Source organism: Chiloscyllium plagiosum, chromosome 4 (genome assembly GCF_004010195.1).
Source record: "Chiloscyllium plagiosum isolate BGI_BamShark_2017 chromosome 4, ASM401019v2, whole genome shotgun sequence".
Classification (NCBI taxonomy): Eukaryota; Metazoa; Chordata; class Chondrichthyes; order Orectolobiformes; family Hemiscylliidae; genus Chiloscyllium; species Chiloscyllium plagiosum.
The window spans coordinates 56,174,570-56,198,068 of NC_057713.1; the positions used below are offsets into that span (position 1 = coordinate 56,174,570).

The following is a 23,499-nucleotide window of genomic DNA, read 5'->3' on the forward strand; positions in this document are numbered from 1 at the left end:
TTTTATGTAAGTCAAACTTTTATTTCATGTACAGTATACACAAATTTTAGGATTGAACAAGAGGCCAGCAACTTTAAGAGGTAAACAGTACAACAGCAGTCATAATAAATAATTTGGCTGAAAACAGTACTTGTCCATAACCAGTGTCTTTTCACAGCTGCTGTGCTTTGTCTATTCCACACTCCAATGATAAGTGGAATGTAGTTTATTTTCTAACCCTTTCTCATCACTGGGCTGACATAACTGAACAATCATCTAAGCAAAAAAAAAATCACTTTCTTCCCTGATGTTTGATTGGCAGTCTTTTGTTTTAAATTATGCAACATATCCCTACAATAATTGAGTCTCATACTTCACTCGCATCTGTATCATCATCGAGGTACTCGTCCTCCACTGGTGCATTGCCATTTTGAGTTGTCCACTCTTCTTCATCATACTCAATGCTGTCATTGTCTTCATTGAGATCACTGTCAGCATCAACAGCAGCAGCAGCCGCCACCACCAAGTTTTCCACTACTGGCTGCTGTGGAATATTTCCATTGTTATTGACAAACACTGTGCTTTCATTCTGATTTTCCTCAATGTACACTCCCTGATGGCACATTGGGCATGTATCCTGAATGTACAACCACTTGCGTAGACAAAGGGCATGGAAATAATGGTTGCAAGGTGTGATGCGTGCTGAAGTGGTGAACTCTTGGTAACAAATTGCACACACATCACCAATATCATGCAACCTGTTGCCTCTTACTTCTGGCAGAGAGTTAATTTTCTTCACTGCAGTCCTCCTGTTTATAAATGTTTTCCATCCATTTTTAGCTTGCAAATAAATGTTAAAGTAAGCATGTAAGCACATCATACAGGCACGAATTTTACTACCAGATTCAAACATCATTGTGTAAGCGCCATTTCCAAACATTATCACTCCAAAAATGAACTCAATAACATTGCCTGTTGAACGAACATAGTAAATGTAATCATCTAGTTTTTCCCATAAAACATTGTAGTACCCGTCAATTATAAACAGAGTGTACACAGTAAGGGAAACAATTACTTTTAAGCACAATTCGACACAGAATGCTGTCACAGCAAAGAGCCAAGTGTTCAGTGTGTGGACCTGCCACAAGGTGCAGCTGAGTACAATTGGAAGAATGAAAAGGCTAATGGAAACCATGAGAACAGGCAAGTGTCTTCTGAAGGAGGAAACATGGGAGGCACTAAGTGACATCAGCACAGGATCTGTCATTCCATGGATAAAATGCAGGATTGCAGTCAACAGAAGGCACATGTTGCGACTGAGGCGAACTAGTCTTTCTTCAGGTTCCAGTCCACTCAAACCTGTCTGCAGAGCTAAAATGAAAAATAAAACAGGTGCCACAAATCCTAAGCGTTTATCTTCCTCCTCAGTCGACCCAATGAAGGCTAAGATTCCAAGTCCCAAGTAGTGTGCTAATGATGAGATAACTGCACTCATGCCCAAGACGGTCAATGTTGAGTCACACCCACTTATAATGAGATTACAGAGCACCTCCCAGCTGTCACTCCAGGAAATAAAGTAGCTTTTGTTCTCTGAATCACCTTGTGTCACTTTAACAACATAAACTAAAATAATAGCCTGTGCCACTAGCCGAGTCAACCAAAACACCCTCAGTACATCTGGAAAACGAATCCTCTTCCACGTGTCCTCCACTATAACTTGTAATCCATATATACGATACATGTGCCGTAACAGTAAATAAACATATCTTATTGTATAATAAAACCATTTTAAATTCAGAGTTACGTAAAATACAGTCTGTGCTGTTATATACATGCCTGAAAAGGCAACTAACAGATTTTGAATATCTGCTGGTAACTCCAAGGCCAGGCTTAGTATAGGCAGTAAGAAGTTTACCACAGTCAATGCAGAAAATACTGTTGGAATGCTCAGTAATGTTGCATACCCAATGCCAATTGTGAGCTGAACTGCAATAAGGGCCAACCACAATGTCGGGCCATTGCGTGGTAGTAACTGCATCCCAAACACTGCAGAGTAGTATGCATTGTAGAAATCAATGTGAAGTGTGGTGTAGTAGTTTACTAACACAGAAGTTGCAGCAAGTAGAACAACACAGCCAAATGCGTACAGTCTGAAGAGTGCTCTTTGGGATAAGACAAGGATAACACATGACAGTAACAGACCTGAAAAAGATTGGAAAAAAAAATTAAATTTAGTTTCAGTATATTACAGACAATTCGGAAATTATTCTTACATTATATAGACAAAGAGTTAAACTCCAGGCTGAATGACCAGTGTTTTACAATTTACAATTCTCCGAAGTTCAACAGTTCTTTCTATTTTCTACTTTATTTAGCTTTCCCTTTAGTATATCTAAATTATCACTTCAATTGTGTGTTATAGTAGCAAGTTTGATTTTATCATTCTCTGGGTAAAGAAATTTATTCTGAATTGCTCACTGGATTCAGACCACAAGATCATAAGACATGGGAGCAGAAATTAGGGCATTCAGCACACAGTGTGCTCCACCATTCAATCATGACTGATAAGCCATTCTCCCATTTTCACCTCATAACCCTTGAGCCCCTGGCAATCAAAGAAGCTGTCTTCAATGACCTGGCCTCCACAGCATTCTGTGGCAGTGAATTCTATAGATTCACCACTCTCTGGCTGAAGAAGTCTCTCCTTATCGCCATTCTAAAAGATCTTCCCTTTAGTCTAATGCCCTCAGGTCCTAGTCTCTCCTATCAATGGAAACATCTTCCCAACATCCACTCTGTCCAGGCTAATCAGTAAGTTTCAATTAGATCACCCCGATCCTTCTATACTCTATTGATTTTAGACCCAGAGTCCTCAAACATTCCTCATATGTTAAGCTTTTCATTCCTGAGACCATTCTCGTGAACCTCTTCCGAACATGCTCCGGGGCCAGTACATCATTCCCGAGATATGGAGCCCAAAACTACACACACTCCTCCAAATGTGGTCTGACCAGAGCTTGATAGAGCATCAGATGTATGTCCCTGCTTTTATATTCAAGTCTTCTCAAAATAAACACCAACATTGCATGTGCCTTACTAACTACAGACTCAATCTGCAAGTTTACCTTGAGAAGATCCAGGACTAAAACTCCAAAGTCTCCTTGCATTTCAGACTTCTGAATTTTCTCCCCATTTAGAAAACAGTCCATGCTTCTATTCATAACAAAATGCATTACCTCACACTTTTTCATATTGTATTCCATTTGCCATTTCTTTGCCCACTGCCCTAACCTGTCCAAATCCTTCTGCAGCATCCCCACCTCCTCAATACTACCTGTCCTTCTACCAACCTTTGTATCATCAGCAAACCTTGCCAGAATTCCCTCAATTTTTTCAACTAGATCAATAAATGTATAAAGTGAAAAGTTGTGATCCCAATACTGATTCTTGCAGAACACCACTTGTCAGGCTACCATCCTGAGAAAGACCCTTTTATCCCCACTCACTATGCCAGACAGCCAATCTTCTATCCATGCTAACAGTTTGCCTCTATCATCATGGGCCCTTATCTTGCTCAGCAGCCTCCTGTGCAGCATCAAATCAAAAGCCTTCTGTATGTCTTGATAGATAACATCCATTGGCTCTCCTTGGTCTAACCTGCTCCTTACTTAGAGTCATAGAGATGTACAGCATGGAAACAGACCCTTCGGTCCAACCTGTCCATGCCAACCAGATATCCCAACTCAATCTAGTCCCACCTGCCAGCACCCGGCACATATCCCTCCATACCCATCCTATTCATTTACACATCTAAATGCCTCTTAAATGTTGCAATTGTACCAGCCTCCACCACATCCTCTGGCAGCTCATTCCATACACGCACTACCCTCTGCGTGAAAAAGTTGCCCCTTAGGTCTCTTTTATATCTTTCCCCTCTCACCCTAAACCTATGCCCTCTAGTTCTGGACTCCCCGACCTCAGGGAAAATACTTTGTCTATTTATCCTATCCATGCCCCTCAATTTTGTAAACCTCTATAAGTCACCCCACAGCCTCCGAAGCTCCAGGGAAAACAGCCCCAGCCTGTTCAGCCTCTCCCTGTAGCTCAAATCCTCCAACCCTGGCAACATCCTTGTAAATCTTTTCTGAACCCTTTCAAGTTTCACAACATCTTTCCGATATGAAGGAGACCAGAATTGCACACAATATTCCAATAGTGGCCTAACCAATGTCCTGTACAGCCACAACATGACCTCCCAACTACTGTACTCAATACTCTGGCCAATAAATGAAAGCATACCAAACACCTTCTTCACTATCTACCTACCTGTGACTCCACTTTCAAGGAACTATGAACCTGCACTCCAAGGTCTCTTTGATCAGCAACACTCCCTAGGACCTTACCATTATGTGTACAAGTCCTGCAAAGATTTGCTTTCCCAAAATGCAGCACCTCGCATTTATCTGAATTAAACTCCATCTGCCACTTCTCAGCCCATTGGCCCATCCTCGAAGAATTCTAACAGATTTATCAGGCATGACCTCCCCTTGATGAAACCATGGTGTCTTTGCCCTACTTTACCATACACTTCCAAGGATTCAGAAATTTCATCCTTCACAATGGATTCCAAAATCTTACCCACGACTGTGGTTAAGCTAATCAGCCTGTGATTTTCAGTCTTTTGCCTTACTCCCTTTTTAAACGGGTGTCATGTTAGCAGTTTTCCAGTCCTCTGGGCCGCTCCCTGACTCGAACAATTCCTGAAATATTATCACTAATGCCTCCACTACCTCTTCAGCTATCGCCTTTAGAACTCTGGGGTGTAGTCCATCAGGTCTAGGTGATTTATCCACCTTCAAGCTATTCAGTGTTTTAGCATCTTCTCCTTGGTGATGGCCACCATACTCAGCTCTGCCCAGACTCTCAAACTTTTGGGATATTAGTCGTGTCTTCCACAGTGAAGACTGAAATAAATGGGTGGCACAGTGGTTAGCACTGTTGCCTCACAGCGCCAGAGACCCGGGTTCAATTCCGCCTCAGGCGATTGACCGTGTGGAGTTTGCACATTCTCCCCGTGTCTGTGCGGGTTTCGTCCGGGTGCTTCAGTTTCCTTCCACAGTCCAAAAATGTGCAGGTCAGGTGAAATTGGCCATGCTAAATTGCCCGTAGTGTTAGGTGAAGGGGTAGATGTAGGGGAATGGGTCTGGCTTTGGCGGGTCGGCATGGACTTGTTGGGCCGAAGGGCCTGTTTCCACACTAAGTAATCTAATCTAATGAATAATTAATTGAGTTCCTCAGCCATTTCCTTGTTCCCATTATCATCTCCCCAGTGTCATTTTCCAGCAGTTCAAATGTCAATTTTCACCCTTTATATATGGAAAGAAACTTACAGCCTTCCTTTATATTACTGGCTAGCTTACCGTCCTATTTATTCTCTCCCTCCTTATTTCTTTTTTGGTTATTAGTGACTAACTCATTATGGTGCCTACTTCTGCCATCACTTGCAAAGGGAATGTTTCTAAAATTATGAAAGGCAATTTAAAGAATTGTAGACAAAGTAGAAAGAGCACAGCTTTTCTCAAACAAACAATCAGCATAGACAACAGCTCAATGATCACCATACGAGTTGACTGCATTTCCACTTTCCAAATAAGGAATGTAACAGACCTATTGCTTCCCTTTAAAACTGTGGTAAATAGTCTTGCATAAGTATGGTCCAGCAGAAAGCAAAAAGAAATTAACCAGTAATAATAGCATGGAGACACAAAAACTGAAGAAAAAGCCATAAGCTATTACAGTAACAAAAAGGTAGCAAAAAAAAATACAAAAAGAGTTAGGAATTTTTTTAAAAAATGACAAAAAAAACTACAAAATTAAACCAAGGAATAGAAAAAAAAACAATGAAAATCAGGTTAGGAATGTGATCTCTAAGGGGTGTACAGAGTAAAATAAAACATACAAATTAATTATTTTGCTTCAATAATTACTCGTGAGACAACTTAGGTGACCTGATAGCCAAATGAGATCAATAAAGACAAGGCATTTAAAATTATTTAACAATTCTCTCTCCTTTTCTAAGTCACAATGGGAGAGCGTAAAACCGTCAGCCTGGATAGACCACACTTGTGCATATTAAAAATAGTCAGCGAAAAGGCAATAGGAGCATCTGTATAAACATTAATCAGAAAAGCTAATACCGCCAGAGGACTGGGGACAGCTAATTTAGTTCCAGTAAATGCTTTGGCCTTCTGTAAAATTGGCAGTTAAAACATCATCGACTGGTACATTCGAAGCATTGCCATGGACAAATCAACATTCTCCTCCCATATAGTATAAATGTTGGTTTCCTCAAATTTCTATTTGTCAACTGTCCTGATAAGCATTAGATGAAACACTTCAACAAAATACCACATTTTTCAGCAATACTCAAGTTTTGTACTAACCAAACAAATACATGGTATCTATAATTTCCAAAAGGCAAACTGCTTGTACTAAGTAAAAGATTCATGACTAAGGTCAGGAGACAAGTAGCATAATAGACAGGAAGCTAGTTACAAGGTAGAAGACAGAACAGGTTGCATCTCCCACAAATCAGTGCCAACATTTGATAACTGACTAGAAACAGCACTCTAGCAAAATGGAGTACACTTGTTAGAAAATTAGTAATTCAACTTTAAAGTATAATTTTCTTGCACAGCAGAACAGTTAATCACTAATCTGATGACCCAATCACTCCTTAGAACAGGCACCACAGGCCAAAATTCATTATCCCCAACTGCAGCTATAACCAATTTGGAAACTGAAGACTGTTTCAGATGAAGAGAGTTTTGAATCAGAAACTAAACTCACAGAACTTCAGTGCTAAGTGGTTACGAGCACAATTCACAACCTTGTGGTACTTGTTTGAGTCCACAGAGATTGAACTAAACTCATGGGGTAACCTCAGGCCATATTGTCAGAGAAGTACAGCATGGAAACAGATCCTTCTCAACCAAAGTGAGCCTAACCAAGAAAACGATTACTTGTAGTCAAAGAAATTAACATGACTTTCCTGGGTCACCTGTGTTTTTAGGAAAAAAGGTTAATGGAATCAGCAAATAATTTGCAGTTAACTGTATTTTCAGAAACAGTTTAATGGCTGTAAAAACTACCTTGCAATCAGGCCTAGATCCATGCAGCAATATTTCTAGCAATATTTCGAAGCCTGCATCCCCATTCTAAATGATTAAAGACTTAGCAGCCATTCTAGGTTTGACTAATACATCACATCAGTTATGACACCTTGATATTTTACTTCTAAATTCTGTGTCCTACCGTACTTTCAAATAAACCTGTTGGGACTATAACCTGATGTCATGAGATTTTTAACTCTATCAACATGGATGATTGAAGTTATACTTCACCGACAGCATGAATGTATTTTCTAATGCAAATTAAACTATTAAGAATTCATCAAGTAAGGATGCTGGTTTCCACCATTGTAATATGCTCAGATGAAAAATAATGCCGAGCAGCACGTTCTCGCAGGTGACACTACCATGAATAGATAAAGGGAGAACAGCTAGATTGCAAAACTGTTTTAATGGATTGTAACTTTGCCTAAAACGTAGAGAAGGGGAGTACAATTAGAATATTTAAAAAGGGTCTGGATAGGTATACAAATAGTAAGGTTTAAGAGGAATGTGGGCCGAATTCTGGCAATTGGGACTGGCTCTGATTGGAATGTCTGGGGTGTGCTGACAAGTTGGACCAAAGGGCCTGTTTCCATCCTGTTTGACTCTAAATAGGAAATGCACGGAGAACGAGTGCTTCTTGAAAGAATGACTATGCTTGGACTACTACATCTCCTTGTAAGCAAACAACTGTGGTGCTCAGCTGACACTCGTAACACCAGAATCAACTGATAACTGCAACAGGCACTAAATTCATCCCACAGAAGAAGAAGGAACTGAGTCAAGGATCATGCAATGGAACCCATAACCAAATATGAAGCAGTAAATCTGAGCACATGAATAGTCTTATTACAACTACCAACAGATAAGGTTTTACTCAAAGTACTTATCAGGAGTTCTCATTTCTAGATTATTAACCAATTATTAAAGCATCTCCCATCTCTCCCCTATCCACTACAAAAGCTGCTGCAATTCAAAAAAGTAGCTCAACATCTCCTCCAAGATCACTTGGGATGGGCAATTAAATGCTGGCCAAATCATGTAAAATATTTTTGTTAAAAAATTTTATCTGAAAATATTTCAATTATTTCCATGATATTTTATAGAAGATGGTTTTATTTTGCTGTTTCATTAAAATGAAAATTCAAATCCAGAGTAAGTAATTTTACCTGATTCGTTTATCTCTTCTGATCCCTCCACACTGGTTACATTTCTGCTTGACATGCATTACCAATGAGCAAAAATAAAACCCATAATTAAATTCCAGGAATGTGATACAATATTGACATTTTCACCCATTTTCAAATCCCACAATGGGTTCACCCTTACTGCGTCCGTGTCCTCCCACAACTCTATTAGCTAAAATCTTGGTACTCCTCTAATTCCACACCTCATATGCACTGATTTTAATAACCTAGGCATTGGAGGCCACAGTATCTGCTGCACAAAATGAAGTTCTATAATTTCCTCAAACTCCTTTGCTTCTCCCTCATCTAATATGCTTCTTCAAACTTATTCCAAACAACATGGTTTCTGTGAATTGTCCTGATAGCTCATGTACATCAATGCCAACTTTTGCTTAACACTACTGAGAACCAACTTAGCACGTTTATTGCAAATCGTTCCATGTAACAGTTTCAAAAGCCTTCAAAATTAGCAGATGACTGCAGATCTCAAAATCTACCCTACAGTAAATAAATCAAAAGACCTTTTTTTCCCTTCTGGCTCAAAGCCTTAAAAAGGTTGGCCTGGAAAAGTATCATATGAAAGAACATTGTGCAGTAACATAACAATTCTCAGATGTATTAAATACTTGAAATACACTTGACAATGACTTTTCCTATGGTGCCTCAGGTGATGCCTGATGTTAGATGGAAACATTCATGTAAGTGCGAGGAAAATAAAACACACCAAAACGTGTGTGGAAAGAGGGAGAAGAACAGAAAACAATGCATTATTTTATCATATAGTATTGGTAAAAAAAAAAATCCTTAAAGTAAGCTGTTGGCTCAGAGTTTTGTTAATTATTCTGCTAGAAAGGAAAAGCTAGTACAATGACCCATCTTCATAGCATTAAGCTATGTGGGTTTCTCATGTTTGGATGGGAATATGCATATCCACAGAGGTAGACAAATGCAGGTCTGTCGTAGAGATGCAAATTTTATTCCAAAGGTCAATAAGGATTGCAGTCTACAAAACCTTCAAACAGGTTACACTGGTGTATTCTTTAGATCAATTAGGGAGTGTATTAGCATTGAAAAATAATTTATATAAATATAGTTTCATGTCAAATTCCTCAGGAACTACTTCCTGATCAAGTATCTGAACTGGTTTTGCAGGATTTAAATTTCCTCTGTAACTCAAGGTAATGAAGATAAATACTCCATATTCCTTTTGCAAGTAATGGTAAAAAAGGGATATAGGTGCAGAGGGTCCTCGGTACATACGTGCACAGATCATTGGAGATGGCAGCATAGTTAATAAAGCAGTGTTCTTTACTCAATTAATAGGGGGTAGAGAGTAGAACAACAGGGAGGTGATGCTCAACTCATACAAGACAACACTTGTTAAACTTCCAGGCAGAGTATTGTGTAAAGTTGTGGTACCACATTATAGGAAAGTTACCAGTACATTTGTATGAGTGTCAAAGCGATTTACAAAATGGTTCCACAAATGAGAAATTTCAATTGGGGATAGACTGAAAAATGTGTGACTGTTCTCCTTGGAGACAAGGCAGCTAAGAGGAGATATGATAGAGGTTTTCAAAAAAAAAAACACACTGCATAGAATAGATCAAGAACTGTTCCTGCTCAAAAATAAAATGACAAGAGTACAGATTTAAAGTGATGTGCAAAAGAACCCAGGATGATGAGATAAACAAGACTTCAGTGAGCAGTTAGGATATTGAATGCACTACCAGGACATGTAGTGGAGGTAGGTTAACTGAGGCATTCAAGGTGGCACTTCACAGTTATTTTAGATGGAAATGGTACACAGAAACATGGGAGGGAAGCAGGAGATTGGCACTAGATATGAGATCGAGTATAGGCATGATGGGCAAACAGAATCACATTGTTACAGCAAAGGAAGCTATCAACATGAAATGAAAATAACTCAAAAATTGGTGCTTAGAAAATTCCAAAATTTGGGAACAAGGTACCAATGATGTCACAGATTTGTTGATGTTGCAGACATCAGTATAAATATTTAAAGTGATAAAATTCCAGAGTGCACAAAAAATGGCAGTATGCAAAATAGGGTGAAGCAAGGGATTTCAAGTCAAATGTGCAGATTTTACATTATCAAGACCAAATGAAACCAAGTATAGCAGTGGCGAGTGGCCTGATAAGAAAAGGAGACTATGGCCTTCTAAATTATGAAAGAGCTATAATTTACACCAGGGAAGAGTGAAGGATCAGGATGCTTTGTTCAATGGTACTGTTAAGTTGCAGAAGCAGTTGGGACCAAGAAAGCTCTCACTAATGTGATAACTCTGACAGTCTCATTAGTAACAAGGAAGCATTCACAATATGAACATGGGACAACAAAAATAGTCATTTATTTGAAATTTCTATCCCAAAATGTTCAAAGTTCTAGTGACAAACAAAAATCTCCAAGTGAGTGGACCAGATTTAACAGTAGTAAAGGAATATTGCCCAATTACACCACTGATAGTTGACAACAAAGCTTTTGCAAAATATATAGCAGAAACTTGTTTGAATCAATAGAGTAACCTTTCCATAGAATCTGTGAGCAGACCAAAAAAGTGAAGTTTTCAGATACAAAACAGCACAGAAGAATGTCATTCGAGCCATTAACTCATGCTTGACAGCTCTCTGGAAGGCTGCTGAGTCAGTGCCAATCTCCAATGTAACCCATGGCTCTGTACATTTATCCCTCAAATGCCCAGCCAATATCCTTTGGAAACCATTGGCTATCTATCTCCAATTCCACTAGCAGACCATGACAGGTCATTCCACTTTACAAAAACTTTGTTCCTTGCTCCTGCCCTCTACCCCAAATCTCTTGCCCACAAATTTAAATGTGTCCTCTCGGCCTTATATCAAGCTCCCTTTGTATTTATGTCCAAGCCAACAATCTATTAAATCCATGAAATACAAATCAGAACACTTCATTTAAGATATCCAGCACCTGGAAACAGAAAACAGTAGAGAAACTCAGAAGCATCTGTGGAAAGAGAAAGTAGTGTTAACTGAGTCCAATACAACTCTTTTTCAGAATGAAGAGTCATATTTGTCTTGAAACCTTAACTTGCTCTGAAAAAATCTACCCTGTATCCTTAGGCTATGACCCAGATTCTGAATTCCCAGTCATTAGGAACATTCCCCCTGCATTTACTCTATCTACGCCTTTTGTGAAAATAATGTAGGTTTCTATGGGCTCTCCCACTCAATTAAATTCCAGCAAGTATTGTCCTAAATGACTCAATTTCTTTTCAATCACTCACTTCTGCCTTCCCAGAAATCAGTCTTGTGATTCTTATCCCCACCCCCACCACCCCCGTCCTTTAAAATGCCTTGTAGCTATTGAGACCCTGACAGCTGGGAGGCAATGCATCATTTGAGGGTCTTGTTTGCTGCCTCAGAATAGTCTACCAGTTCCCCAAATGAAATTCTACCAGCTGCCAAAATGGAATTTAAATGTTGCCCCCAGAGCATTAACCTGAGCTTATAGACTACTTTCCAGCCTTCTATCCATTAAACTGCCACCAATCCTATATGCTTTAATTTTACATGCTAATCTGAGGAATTGTATCAAAAACCTGCCAAAAAGTCCAAGTAAACTACATGCACTGGCTCCCCCTCACCAACCCTAGATACTTACAAATCTACTGGAATTTTTCAAGCATGATTTCCTTTTCATAAATCCATGCTGACTTGGTTAAATTCTGTCACTGTTTTTCAAGTACTCTGCCATTAATTCTTGAAAAAGGGACTTCAGCATTTTCCTTATCAATGTCAGGTCTATAATTCCCTGCCATCTCTCTACCTCTTTTTTAAAAATTGTGGAGTTACATTAGCTACCTTCTAATTTATAGGAATTATTCCAGAGTCTATAGAATCTTGAAAGACAACCAATGCATCCAATATACCTAGGGCCACTTAAGTACTCAGGGATGGGCAGAGAAGTGAAAATTTAACTAGTAATAGTGTCAGGGCAAAGTATCAATTCAGGAAGCAATTGCAAATTTTGAGAACCATTGCCTATATACTTTAGTTTTTGCTAGCTGGAATAACCTACGCCAAATTATTTTACTTGCGCAAGATTCAACATATTCCAAAGTTACTTCACTTAAATCCCCAGGACCTAATCAGGTGTACCCTAGAACTCTGTGGGAAGCTACAAAAGTAATTGCTGGGCCTCTTGCTGAGATATTTGTATCATCGATAGTCACAGGTGAGGTGCCGGAAGACTGGAGGTTGGCTAACGTGGTGCCACTGTTTAAGGAGGGTGGTAAGGACAAGCCAGGGAACTATAGACCAGTGAGCCAGACGTCGGTGGCAGGCAAGTTGTTGGAGGGAATTCTGAAGGTCGGGATGTACATGTATTTGGAAAGGCAAGGACTTATTAGGGATAATCAACATGGCTTTGTGCATGGGAAATCATGTCTCTCAAATTCGATTGAGAACAGCTTCTTTCCCACTTGAGCTTTTTGAGGAAGTAACAAAGAGGATTGAAGAGGGCAGAGCAGTAGGTGTGATCTATATGGATTTCAGGAAAGCGTTCGACAAGGTTCCCCACAGGACATTGGTTAGCAAGGTTAGATCGCACAGAATACAGGGAGAACTAGCCATCTGGATACAGAACTGGCTCAAAGGTAGAAGACAGAGGTTGGTGGTGGAGGGTTGTTTTTCAGACTAGAAGCCTGTGACCTGTGGAGTGTCACAAGGATTGGTGCTGGGTCCTCTACTTTTTGCCATTTATATAAATGATTTGGATGCAAGCCTAAGAGGTACAGTTAGTAAGTTTGCAGATGACACCAAAATTGGAGGTGTACTGGACAGCGAAGAAGGCTCCCTCAGATTACAACACGATCTTGACCAGATGGGCCAATGGGCGGAGAAGTGGCAGATGGAGTTTAATTCAGATAAATGCGAGGTGCTGCATTTTGGGAAAGCAAATCTTAGCAGGACTTATACACAAAGGTAAGGTCCTAGGGAGTGTTGCTGAACAAAGAGACCTTGGAGTGCAGGTTCATAGCTCCTTGAAAGTGGAGTTTCAGGTAGATAGGATAGTGAAGGCGGCTTTTGGTGTGCTTTCTTTTATTGGTCAGAGCATTGAAGACAGGAGTTGGGACATCATGTTGCGGCTGTACAGGACATTGGTTAGGTCACTGTCAGAATACTGCGTGCAATTCTGGTCTCTTCCTATTGGAAAGATGTTGTGAAACCTGGAAGGGTTCAGAAAAGATTTACAAGGATGTTGCCAGGGTTGGAGGATTTGAGCTAGAGAGGGGCTGAACAGGCTGGGGCTTTTTTCCCTGGAGCGTCGGAGGCTGAAGGGTGACCTTATAAAAAAGTTTATAAAATTATGAGGGGCATGGATAGGATAAATAGACAGTCTTTTTCCTGGGGTTGGGGAATCCAGAACTAGAGGGCATAGGTTTAGGGTGAGGGGGGAAAAAAAAAGATATAAAAAGAGATCTAAGAGCCAACTTTTTCACATAGAGGGTGGTACGTGTATGGAATGAGCTGCCAGAGGAAGTGGTGGAGACTAGTACAATTACAACATCTAAAAGGCATTTGGATGGGTATATGAATAAGAAGGGTTTGGAGAGATATGGGCCAGGTGCTGGCAGATGAGACTAGACTGGGTTGGGATATTTGGTCAGCATGGACGGGTTGGACTGAAGGGTCTGTTTCCTTGTTGTACATCTCTATGACTCCTGCTGATCTAAAATCCAAGTGGCCACAACTTGCAATCCAGTAAAAATACCTTACACATTGAAGTGCTGTTATCCAATATCTTTGCAGTCGAACAACAAACTACCAATACACTACAATGTAACTTGTCAACAGCTTTGCTGCCTATGATGCAAAGATTGATAGATAGATAACACAATTACAACACCCTACAGATATGAACAGCACTTTAAAATTTACAAATAGTCAACCCTCTTGCAGTGCGACACATGACTATGGGGGGGGGGGGGGGGGAGTTATAAAAGGCAAGGGATGCAAAGGAGATTTTGAGGAAGTGGTGTTCATATCAATGATAGCGGGCACAGACACTCAATGATATAACCATCAGGAAAGAAAAAATATGGACAGTGGTAGCTGTTGATGGGTGGGATGATTATTAAAGCAAAGAAAAAAGGAGGAAATAAGTGAAGGGGATTGCTAGAATCTGGAAACCTCCCAGAAGAGAGTTTAGCTTTCCAAAGGAATATGGGCACCTGTGGCCAACCCAGGATTTTTTGCACATCTCTAACCACATTTGAAAGGTGGTAGTGAGCTGCCTTCTTAAACAACAATACTAACAGTTCTATTAGGATCTGAGTTCCAAGATTGTGACCCAGCAACAGTGAAGAAATAACAATTTGGTTCTAAGACAGGATGGTATTGGGCTTGGTGAGAATTTATAGGTGATGTTGCCATGCATCTGCTGCATTTGTCTATTATATGGTGAGATCACAGGTTTAGAAAAATGCAGTCAGAGGAAGCTTGATAAGTTACTGCAATGCATCTTTTAATGGCACACGCTCTCGCTACTGTGAGTGAATAGTGTGCAAAATCAAACAGGCTGCTTTGTTCTGGATGGTTGAGTTACTCAAGTATTTTTATAGCTGCACTCATCCATGTATGCTTCACTTGAGTGAACTAGATGGTGGAAGGCTTTGGGAAGTCAAGAGATGAGATACTTGCCACAGAATTCAGAGCTTCTGACCAGTTATCATAGTCACAGCATTACATTACTGGCCCAGTTTGAAACAGTCACTGTTTGGCAATTAAGATACAAAAGTATTACTTATCAGTGAAACCCTAGCCAGTTATCCAGGTCATGCTGCATTTGAACAAGTGCTGCTTCAGTGCCTGAGTCATTGTGAAGCATGCTGGATATTGTGCAATCAAACATTTCCACTTCCGACATCAGAGAGAAAATCATTGATTAAGAGAGTTGATCTAGAACACCAACCTGAGCATCTAGGCCATCTTATGGTAGGATTCCTACCTCTGGATTGAGAGATCCAGGTTCAAGTCCTCTCTGCTCCAAAGTTGGTACAACATCTGAACAGATTGATTAGAAAAATAATTTAAATAAAGAAAGAAAACCTAATGGATCTGGGGGTACTGAAAGGTTAGGACTCAAAGCCCATCTGCTCTCGATGTGTGTAGTAATATCAATTAACAATAGGTTTAATAATTAAAAAAATACCCTGAGAAATAGATCAGTGGTGGTGTGGCTTAGTTAGTCCTGCCTAATAAACAGGAGATCAGGAATTAAATTTCAGTTGGACCATGTTAAAGATGCATCTGTCCCACATGCATCTTAACAGGCTGGTGAACTAACTATAAACAAGAAACAGGTCAGATTTCAGCCAAAACTTTGACTAGAAAACATATACCCAGAGGAAACTGGGACTCTTGTGGTGCATTGGTAGTGTCCTACTTCTGAGCCTGGAGGCCTGAGTTCAAGTCCCATCTGCTCCAGTGGCGTGTAATAGTTGATTGAATATATCTACCCTAAGAAATTAGGGTTTTTGAGGCACAGTCCTCATGACCCTTCCTCTGGAAGAAAGTTCTAGATTCAAGTTCTAACTGTGCCATGGGTGCGCCATCACATCTCTGAACAGAAATAGATAGCACGGTGGAACAGTGGTTAGCACTGCTGCCTCACAGCGCCAGAGACCCGGGTTCAATTTCCACCTCAGGCGACTGTGTGGAGTTTGCACATTCTCCCCGTGTCTGCGTGGGTTTCCTCCGGGTGCATCGGTTTCCTCCCACAATCCAAAAATGTGCAGTTTAAGTGAATTGACCATGCTAAATTGCCTGTAGTGTTAGGTGAAGGGGTAAATGTCGGAGAATGGGTCTGGGTGGGTTACGCTTCAGCGGGTCGGTGTGGGCTTGTTGGGCCGAAGGGCCTGTTTCCACACTATAAGTAATCTAATCTAAGGTGAACCAGAACAACTACCCTGAGGAATTTCTGAAGATCCCAGGACATCACTTCAACAATCATCTTACTGTATGCTTCCACTGCGTGTTCTTTCCCCTCAACCCTAATTTCAGTTTAGCTAGGGCTCCTTTATGTCACACTCGGTCAGTAATATCATGTTGTCAAGAGCAGTCACTCTTGCCTCTGGAATTTCATACTTTTGTCCATGTTAGAGCAGAGACTGAAATAAGGGTAGAGTGGAATGGCCCTGGCAGCACCTAAACTGAGCATCTGAGAAGGGATTATTGCCAAGCAGCTTATTAGCACTGCTGAAGACTCTATCATTCTAGTGAGAATCAGTAACAAATCCCAATAGGATAACAATGGGCCAGGTTCAAATTTTCTTGCATTTTGTGAAATGACATATTTGGTCATTTTTCCATATTTTTCAGCCAGCCTTCCGCTGATATAGTTTTAATGTAAAATAAAATCTACTGAATGGACAAAAATAATCATCCTATGAAATTGTTTTGGACTTCTAGCATAAAGAAAGTACTGGTAATCTATTTAGTGTCTACAGCTTCCCTAAAAGCAATGATAATAAGAAATGAAATTAAAGCACTGGTATTATTATTCACACATCTACGATCGCGACGTGACTAAATTGAAACCAGATATTTATGTCCAGCATCCTTTCATTCACAGGAAATGATGAATATGACTGAAACATGGGTGATCAAAGGCTGCCAAGAAAAGCCACCTTTACCACCTGCAGTACATTATGGCTACATTCTGGAGGGATAAAAACTACAAATGCTGCCTCCAATTTGTGGCAACATACATTGGAACTCTGTTTCAAACAAAGGCTGCTTTGGTGGATTAGCCACATCCACGGGATGGAAGAAAGTTACACTCAAGGCTGCCAGTCAACCAGTAGAGCATCTAAGACTCAGCTGCAAAATGCTTGCAAGTGTGACATGAAGGTTCAGAACATTGCTTTTCAGAGTCATTAGCTGGCTGAACAATAAAATAAAAAATGGTGGCACCTCCCACAGACTTATTTACACAATTACTGGTAGGTACAGCAGCTTGACAAAGGGTCCCAATATCAGAAACAACTGTAACATCACTTGGTAGCAGTACGTGCTGCATGTGTGCCAAAACCTGCTTCTCAATGATTGACCTTCACAGCCAAAGTACACTTAAATGGATCTTTTGCTGCATATCTGTTATCTCTTGGAGATGGAAGGATCATCAGCGTTTGGAAGGATTTGTCCAGCACAGTTTATGACAACAATATTAAATAGATTTCACTGGACTGAACTTCAATCCGAGTTCAAATAGATAAATGTGTCAAAAATTCAAAGATATTGGGACCAGAACCAAGAGCTTGTACAAAGCCATGACATTCTTTTGCAATTGCTCTACAATGACCCAACTGCCTGATAAGATAAAACGCACACTAAAAAGAGTTATTGACATACAAATGGAAGCGATTCTTCACTTAGCTACATCTGTTTTTTGGTTAAGGGGAATCAAAACAATCAATAAAGCTCTCTTTCAGAATTAAGGGAACCACAGTTTTGGCTATTAACACATGGATATCAAAAGGTGACAGTCTGACAACATACCAGCCAACAGATTAACACATGTTCATGACATATACCAGACTTAAGGTCTTTCTGATAAGACTGATAACTGTAAGGCCATGGACAACCAGCAAGTTATCAATAGCTGTGATCAATTAAAATTATCCTGAAACTCATGACCTAAGAACTTTCTCAGAATTCAAAATAGTAAAATAACACCTACTTCCACAAATTGTCTCATCGTACATATCTTCCCAATCTTTTACCTTCTCATTGGAGAAAAACTACTTAAAATAGACTAGTCAGATTATGCAGTCCTGATCCAAATGCATGTTTCTTGTGGAATAGTCGCACCAAGGCATGAGGTGATTGACTAAAAATAGACAATTCTAATAAGCGACGAACGTCCACAAAGGCATACAAAAGTATGTAATTAGATTCACTACACTACAGTGTGGAAACAGGCCCTTCGGCCCAACAAGTCCACACCAACCCTCCGAAGAGCAACCCATTCCCCTACATTCACCCCTGACTAATGCACCTGACACTACGGGCAATTTAACATGGCCAATTCACCTAACCTGCACATCTTTGGACTGTGGGAGGAAACCGGAGCACCCAGAGGAAACCCACGCAGACACAGAGAGAATGTGCAAACTCCACACAGACAGTTGCCCGAGGCGGGAATTGAACCCGGGTCCCTGGCGCTGTGAGGCAGCAGTGCTAACTACTGTGCCACCGTGCCGCCCCTGTGGTTTGTTTTTAATTTCTTTCTGTGGGGAGTGTACAGGTGGAATGGGGGCAGGTTGGATTTGAGCTCTTCTTTCTTCAAGAAAATCACATGGAATTGTTTTACAATGCACTAAATGCGCAACTGGGATTTTTATTTCCATTGATCGATCTTAATAAACAGGATAGGGTTTTTGTTTTTAAACTTGTATTTTTGGTACTTTGTGGATCAGAACATGCAATCTCCTGAAAAAAAAAGAGAAACCTCTCACCCCTCACATTCAGGACAATTACGTAATGGTTAGATTAATGGAACTAGTAATCAGAGACAGACAAATAATCTAGAGTTAAGAAATTTAAGGCTATTACTCCATATTTTAAGAACATGAAGATATACAAAGCTATTAAAAATGAGCCAATGTAAAAAAAACTTGGCTTACGAACATCTTTAGAGAAAGCAAACCTGTTTTCTCAATCTACTTCGAGTGGGTATGACCCTTCCCCTCTCAAGTCACTCTATTGAATTAAAATCATTACAAGAATAAAAGCATTGAAAACAGGTAATGGTTCAGTATTCCCACCATCTGAGACCCAAATATTCATTCTGTGGTTCTTGCGCATCAGATTCCTTGCTGATTTTCTCCCCTATGTATTTTCGGTATTTGTGAATAACTGCCTTTGAACAAACTGACTTGCTAAGTCACTTCAGAAGGATAATCAAGAATCAACCACATTACTGACCATTTGGAGTCAAATGCAGGTTAGACCAGGCAGATTTCCTTGCCTCAAGAGCAGTGAACCTAGCTAGGAGATTAGCTTTCAACTCCAGATTATCTTTATTAACTGCATTTAAATTCCACCAGCTCCATGATGGGATTTCACTCATGTGCCAAAAATATTAGCTTGGTGTTTTGGATTATTAGTCCAATGAGATTACCAGAATGTCACCATTACCCCAGACATATAGCTCTCTCAACAAATAAAAACAAATTGGTTGAGAAACACAGCAAATCTGGCAGCATTTGTGGAGAGAAATCAGAGTCAACACTTCAGGTCCAGTGACCCTTTACTACTTCTCTACCACTATTTGAAAGTTTACAGAATACTCTATGGAAACTTCACATCTTATTCACTGATAAAGCTACCTCCAAAGAACCTCAAGTACTTTCTTCAATGACAGAATGCCTGATGAAAGCATCTTAGAAACACTTTTGTTAGATTAAAAATGCAAACAATTTGTTGTTGAAACTCACTTTCCAGGAAGGTACAAAGCTGTTCACTGTTACGCAGTCACACAAGCCCGTACAGTTCATCTCTTAAAATCTTTTTTGTCCACTTTAGAGTCACTGGCATGCTTTTAAAACCTCCTTGCGTTTACTACCTGAATCTGCAAAAATATGATCCCTTACATTTATCCTCCCTACAGCTTTGGCTTCAAAATGAAGAAATCTCCAATTCAGTGGAGTACTTAGGAAATGCTGCAAAATAGATTGGATACTCACCAACAATACCTGCACCCCCCCACCTCAGAATTTTGATAGCCAAAAACAGCTAATTTCTAACAGTTTCTTACATCACTTAGAGCTTTCGTTCATTGAAGTACCTTTATGTCTCTGCAATGCAAAGATCTTTAAAGTAGCATAATAATTACAAACACTTTGAACCACAAATTTTAGACATCATTACAACAATGCGTAAATGTGTAAAGACAGTATGTTCTACTAAAATTTAGTAAAATTCAATGTCAAGTATCCAACAAAGAAAATGCTTCAAAATTAAAATTGTTACTGGATAATTTTAAAACTTGGTTCATGTGAAGGATTTTTAATTTATGGCAAAATATTGTTTGTACTTTTAAATTGTCAATTTGATACAAGTTTCACCTGATCATCTGCTCTAAAAAATGAATGCACCTCTCAACATTAAAGAAAAATGGTAAAAACCTCAAATCTTGATATCTGTGCTTTGTCTTGATTTTCTGTTTATGAGGAGGTTGGGAATAGCAGGGGTGGGGAGGTGGTGTCTCAATTCATGAAACAAGAAGCACTATATTAAGGCAGCAGAAAGGATGAATAGCATGATGACAGGGCTTTAAAGCACTCAGAGCGGGGATGGTAAAAGTGACAAAATATTGATTCAAAAGCCAAAGTACAGTAACAGTCAGGAACTGTTTCAAAAATTACAGGTAAAGAAAAAAGCTTCACAAGAACAATGTAAAATAAAAAGCTAAAAAGCACACATAGATGTCTGACCCCCAAATAAGTGCTCTTTATACAAAGGTACAGAATGTATGGAGAAAACTGAATTAATTGCAGGCATCAACTGAACTTGAAGGAAAAGTAAAACAGCTAGTTAAATTCTATAGAGAAAACACTGACTTCAGTGGGATGAAACACTATCCACAATAAATATCGCAAATTCCAAATTCACTAATTACTACACCAACTAACCCATGAGTTGAGCTTGCAATATGGTTCAATTACTCTTGATCAAAGAGGTGTAATACATACACAAGGACTTTGTCTCTGCAAACAAAAGCCTTGCATCTTTTCTGAATCACCTCAAAACACAGTTGCCTTTTCCCCTGTAGTAATACAAATTGTTGAGACTGTTTGAAATTTGGCATTCGGTGTTTGTCCTGATGAGTGCAAGACAACAAGCTTCAACAGCATACATCTCTTCTTAGGAATAAACAAAAAAGATAACAGAAATGAAGAAAATAATTAAAGATGGGTGAATTGAAGATCGCAAACTTTGAACGTTGAAAAATGTTAGTCGAAAATTTGATTGAAAACTTTAAAAGGATGATTCAATTTGTGGGCAGCACGGTGGCACAGTGGTTAGCACTGCTGCCTCACAGTGCCAGAGACCCAGGTTTAATTCCCACCTCAGGCAACTGTGTGTGGAGTTTGCATGTTCTCCCTGTGTCTGCGTGGGTTTCCTCCCACAGTCCAAAGATGTGCAGGTCAGGTGAATTGGCCATGCTAAGTTGCCCGTAGTGTTAGGTAAGGGGTAAATGTAGGGGTATGGGCGGGTCGGTGTGGACTTGTTGGGCCGAAGGGCCTGTTTCCACACTGTAATGTAATCTAATCTAATCTAAAAAAAAAGTATTGGACAGTGGAGTGTCTAGGCTTTTGTTTTATCTATATGGACTGCCAGAAGGCTGTTGATGAACCCTCTCAAAAGAAACAACTAACCAAAGTTGAAACTCATGGAACTGGAAATTATTAACTTGATTAGGAAATTGGTAGCACAGCAGCAGACAGAGGGTAGGTACTCAAAATGCTGAGGCTGATTAATACTAGGTATCCCACAAGAATATGCATTGGAGCTTCAAGTATTTGCTGCATTTTGACTGATTTGATGATCAAATTCATATTCTCAACTTTACTATGACACAAAGATAAGCAGTGCAATACTGACAATAATTGTATGAGCACATTGTATCAAATGGATCCAAAAAGGACAGAACAGGGCACTGCCCTTAATAATGAAAAGCTAGAAATAGTGTAGACGCAAAGAAAATTATTAGATTATTAAAATGTTGTGAACAAATAAAATAATCAAAAAGATAATGCAAGTATGGTGTTTATATCTAGAGGACTAGAATACAAAGGGGGTAGAAAGTATGCTTCAGCAAAACCCTGTTCAAATCCCTAGTTAAACCACATCTGGACTAATGAGTCATTCTGGCATCACACATCAGGGAGAACATACCAGTCTTGGAAAGAGTGTAGTATAGATTTAACCAGAATGATACTGGAAAAATCAAAGATTAAATACAAAAAAAGATTATACAAACCGGAATTTAAAGAAAGGTAAAGGAGCAGTTTTTCCTCAACATTTTCTGCATATCGTACATTTATTGGATAGCTTTTGGACTAGGTTAGATAGCTTATGCATTGACAAAGAAGTCAAATGATATAGGGAACAAGCAACAAAATCAGAGGCCACAATCAGATCAGTTACAATCTCATCAATGGCAGAGGAGACTCAAGGGCCCAGAACAGTCTACTCCTGCTCCTAACTTGCACATTTGTATAGACTGGAGTGAGGAGGCTTCAAAAATACTACCTTGTTTCAGTTTTTTAAAAAAGTGACAGCACATTTTTGTTGCAGTCTTCTCTTTACTCTTATGTTACACCTTGGAGAAATTTAAAGTTTCTCCATATAATCCATCACTCCTTTACACATTTTTGCTTTTGTATTCTTATGGCTCCTTCCATTTTTCAATACAATAAGTTGGTTGCTAGAGCCCAAAATTTGCTTAACAATACAGGAGGCCTCAGAGAAGCACCCTCAACCTAACCATCTTTAACTGCTTCATCAATGGCCTTCCTCCTTCAGGAGTGAGTTAGCTCAATGACAGCTGCAGAGTGTTCATTACCAATAGCTCAAAGGAAGTAGTCTACACCACATGAAACAAGATTAAGAAAACACTGAAGCTTGGGCTAAGTGATAGATAAAATTCATGTTGATACACAAGTGCCAGACAAAAATCATTTCCAGGAGAATCTAACCAATAACCCTTGGCAGTCAACAGTAATACCATCAAGTGCCCTAAAGGGTAGGATTTCCTATTTTTCACAAACCATACTGTACTTGCCAGAAAAATGCAATGGCAACAAGACCCAGTAAGATGGTAAGTACTCACTAGTAAATGACTCCTCCTAAATTCCCAAAATCTGGCTTCCACCATAGAACACACCAGATGGCCTCCTTCTTTAGAGACCGCAATTTCCCTTCCCACGTGGTTAAAGATGCCCTCCAACGCATCTCATCCACATCCCGCACCTCCGCCCTCAGACCCAACCCCTCCAACCGCAACAAGGACAGAACGCCCCTGGTGCCCACCTTCCACCCTACCAACCTTCGCATAAACCAAATCATCCACCGACATTTCCGCCACCTCCAAA

At 39.8% G+C, this 23,499-nt stretch overlaps 1 protein-coding gene across 1 annotated transcript in view; it reads right to left on the minus strand.

The window, feature by feature from the left end:
• Nucleotides 1-23,499, minus strand: part of rnf139 (ring finger protein 139) — a 25,826-nt gene continuing 2,327 nt past the window's right edge. Inside the window, exon 2 of the mRNA XM_043688252.1 lies at nt 1-2,181. Coding sequence (XP_043544187.1) covers nt 347-2,181 — 1,835 coding nt within the window. The 3' untranslated portion in view covers nt 1-346. The remainder of the gene's footprint in view (nt 2,182-23,499) is intronic.